Source organism: Otolemur garnettii, unplaced genomic scaffold (genome assembly GCF_000181295.1).
Source record: "Otolemur garnettii isolate 467f Iridium unplaced genomic scaffold, OtoGar3 scaffold00185, whole genome shotgun sequence".
Lineage (NCBI taxonomy): Eukaryota > Metazoa > Chordata > Mammalia > Primates > Galagidae > Otolemur > Otolemur garnettii.
The window spans coordinates 1104019-1106140 of record NW_003852580.1 but is presented as its reverse complement, the minus strand read 5'-3'; the positions used below and the strand labels follow the sequence as shown (position 1 = coordinate 1106140).

The 2122-nt window shown below is 55.1% G+C and overlaps 1 protein-coding gene across 1 annotated transcript in view; it reads left to right on the top strand.

Moving 5' to 3' along the window:
* The window catches only part of CUNH16orf95 (chromosome unknown C16orf95 homolog), a 70243-nt gene that overhangs the window by 3079 nt on the left and 65042 nt on the right, over window positions 1-2122 (top strand). The window contains 2 exon segments of the mRNA XM_023507503.1: window positions 1546-1582; window positions 1971-2118. Coding sequence (XP_023363271.1) covers window positions 1546-1582; window positions 1971-2118 — 185 coding nt within the window.

Below are 2122 nucleotides of genomic sequence, written 5' to 3'. Positions count from 1 at the left end.
AGACTCTCCTCTCATCCCCACCCTGAGTGTCACAGGGGGGCGGGGGTGGCGGGGAGACTCCTCCTGTCCCCAGACACCTGTGAAACGAAGAGGACCACAGTGGTGCCAGGCCCGCGAGTCCCCTGCCCTGCTTTCCCCAGTCTTTCCCCAAGGAATGGGAGAAGCCTCCACTTCCCAGCTCACCCCACCCCTCAGCTGGTGTCAGCTGGGGATGGAGCAGGTGTCCAGCCAGGCCTCGGGGATGTCTAATCTCCTACAATTCCTGACACAGGAGGGGGCGGGTGTGTGTCTATTCCTGACATAGTGCGTATTCCTGTATACAGCCTGTTATCTGCTCACGTTCCTGTACTCATGACAGGGCAGATATTCAAAGCACAACATGGATCTGTTCACGACAGAGTCAGGAGCTGCACCTGTGCCTTTTTATTTATATTCATCATCACTTCGTTGCACCCACATTCCTGTCGTGTGTAGGAAGCTACGTCTTCCCCTTGAGTGTCTGAGACACGGATGCCTGAGCATCACACTCTCTTCACAGTGTCCTGGGGACATGCGGCTCCACCCACCACCACTTTCTTTGTCTCTACAACAAGGGGGTGGGGCTTGACCCGCACTGTGCATCCTGGAGCCGAGGGCTGACGCATTTGTGCTTTCTGGGCTGGCATCGTACCCTCCCCGGTGTGCCTGGACAGCATCTATGAGCGGGTGTGTCTGCGAATGGACGTGGGCTCCTGGGAAGGGAGTGTTTGCATGGATCTGCTGGGGGCTGGGGGAAGTGAATAGTTGCCAGCCAATGCACTTATCTCTTAATGGTGCAAAAATAAGCACCTTTTCCTTTTTTGAGACAAAGTCTCACTTTGTCGCCCTCGACAAAGAGTATAACAACACTCTTGAGTTCTGTGGCATCGCAGCTCACAGCAACCTCCAACTCTTGGGCTCAAGTGATCCTCTTGCCTCCCATCCTCCAAGTAGCTGGGACTACAGGCGCCCACTACAATGCCCAGCTATTTTTAGAGACAGGGTCTCACTCTTGCTCAGGCTGGTCTCGAACTCCCGAGCTCAGGCAATCCACCCTCCTCAGCCTCCCAGAGTGCTAGAATAAGTTCTTTTTCTTAATAAAAAGCAGCACGCTTAGTAACAGGGTGATCTGTCACAGCCCTGGCGGGGGGCGGGATGGAGGGTTACTATCACACTGTAACACCTGGGCAACCTTTCATCCACGGCCCTGGGTTGACCCCCACCCGCACTGACAGGAATTTCCAGAGCAAAATATTGGAGCCACTTGAATGCCTCTTGTGGGACATGAGTGGAGTGTGTTTGAAGTGTGGCACTCGCCATCTATGTATGCAGCTGGAGAGACAGCGAAAGGGACTCATGTGAATAGCTTGGGAAGGTCCCCAAGGGTTATTGCTAAAACAAGCCTGCTGGCCAGGCCTCCGTCAGTGTAAACCTGGAGGCCAGGGCCCCGTCTGGGCACAGGTGGAGGTCCGAGAGGTGTGTGTCAGGTGACCCATGTGGGCCCAGCAGAAAAGACCCTGCAAAGAGAGGGAACAAAACAGGAAGCGGCACAATGGCACACGTTGTGGCAGGTACGGAGGCCAGAAGTCACCTCCATGAGGAAACTGCAGCAGCTGGAAGCGACTGTGGGAGCAGCTGCCCTGGAACTAAATGTTCACACACTTCGGGGGTTGTTTTTATTGATTGTTCTGGCTTAGAATACTTTGGATTTTAAGAACAACTAATAGCTCACTTGCTTTTGAATCACATGCATCACTGGCCTGTTTCTGAAAACCAGCATTCATTTGCTCCAGGCATCGTTTTGTAGTTCAGGAAGTTCAGACCCCGAGTCTGTTGCTCCCTGGGCCGTGGTCACCAAGAAATCACCAGTCAGGAATACCTTCTTCATCCCCCTGACCCGGCCTAGACTCCCCATCCCGAAAGCTCCTCACACCTGCCCTTTCTCCACCCAGAGCCCCCCCTGAGTCCCTGTTTCCGCCACAACCGCTGGCGTGTCTGCTGTGACCAGCGTCCCCTGCTGCAGTGGCAGCAACTCCAGGCCCCTCACCAGGACAGGGCCCTGGTGCCTTGGTGGGAAGCCAGCGGCCCGTCCCCACTGCTGCCC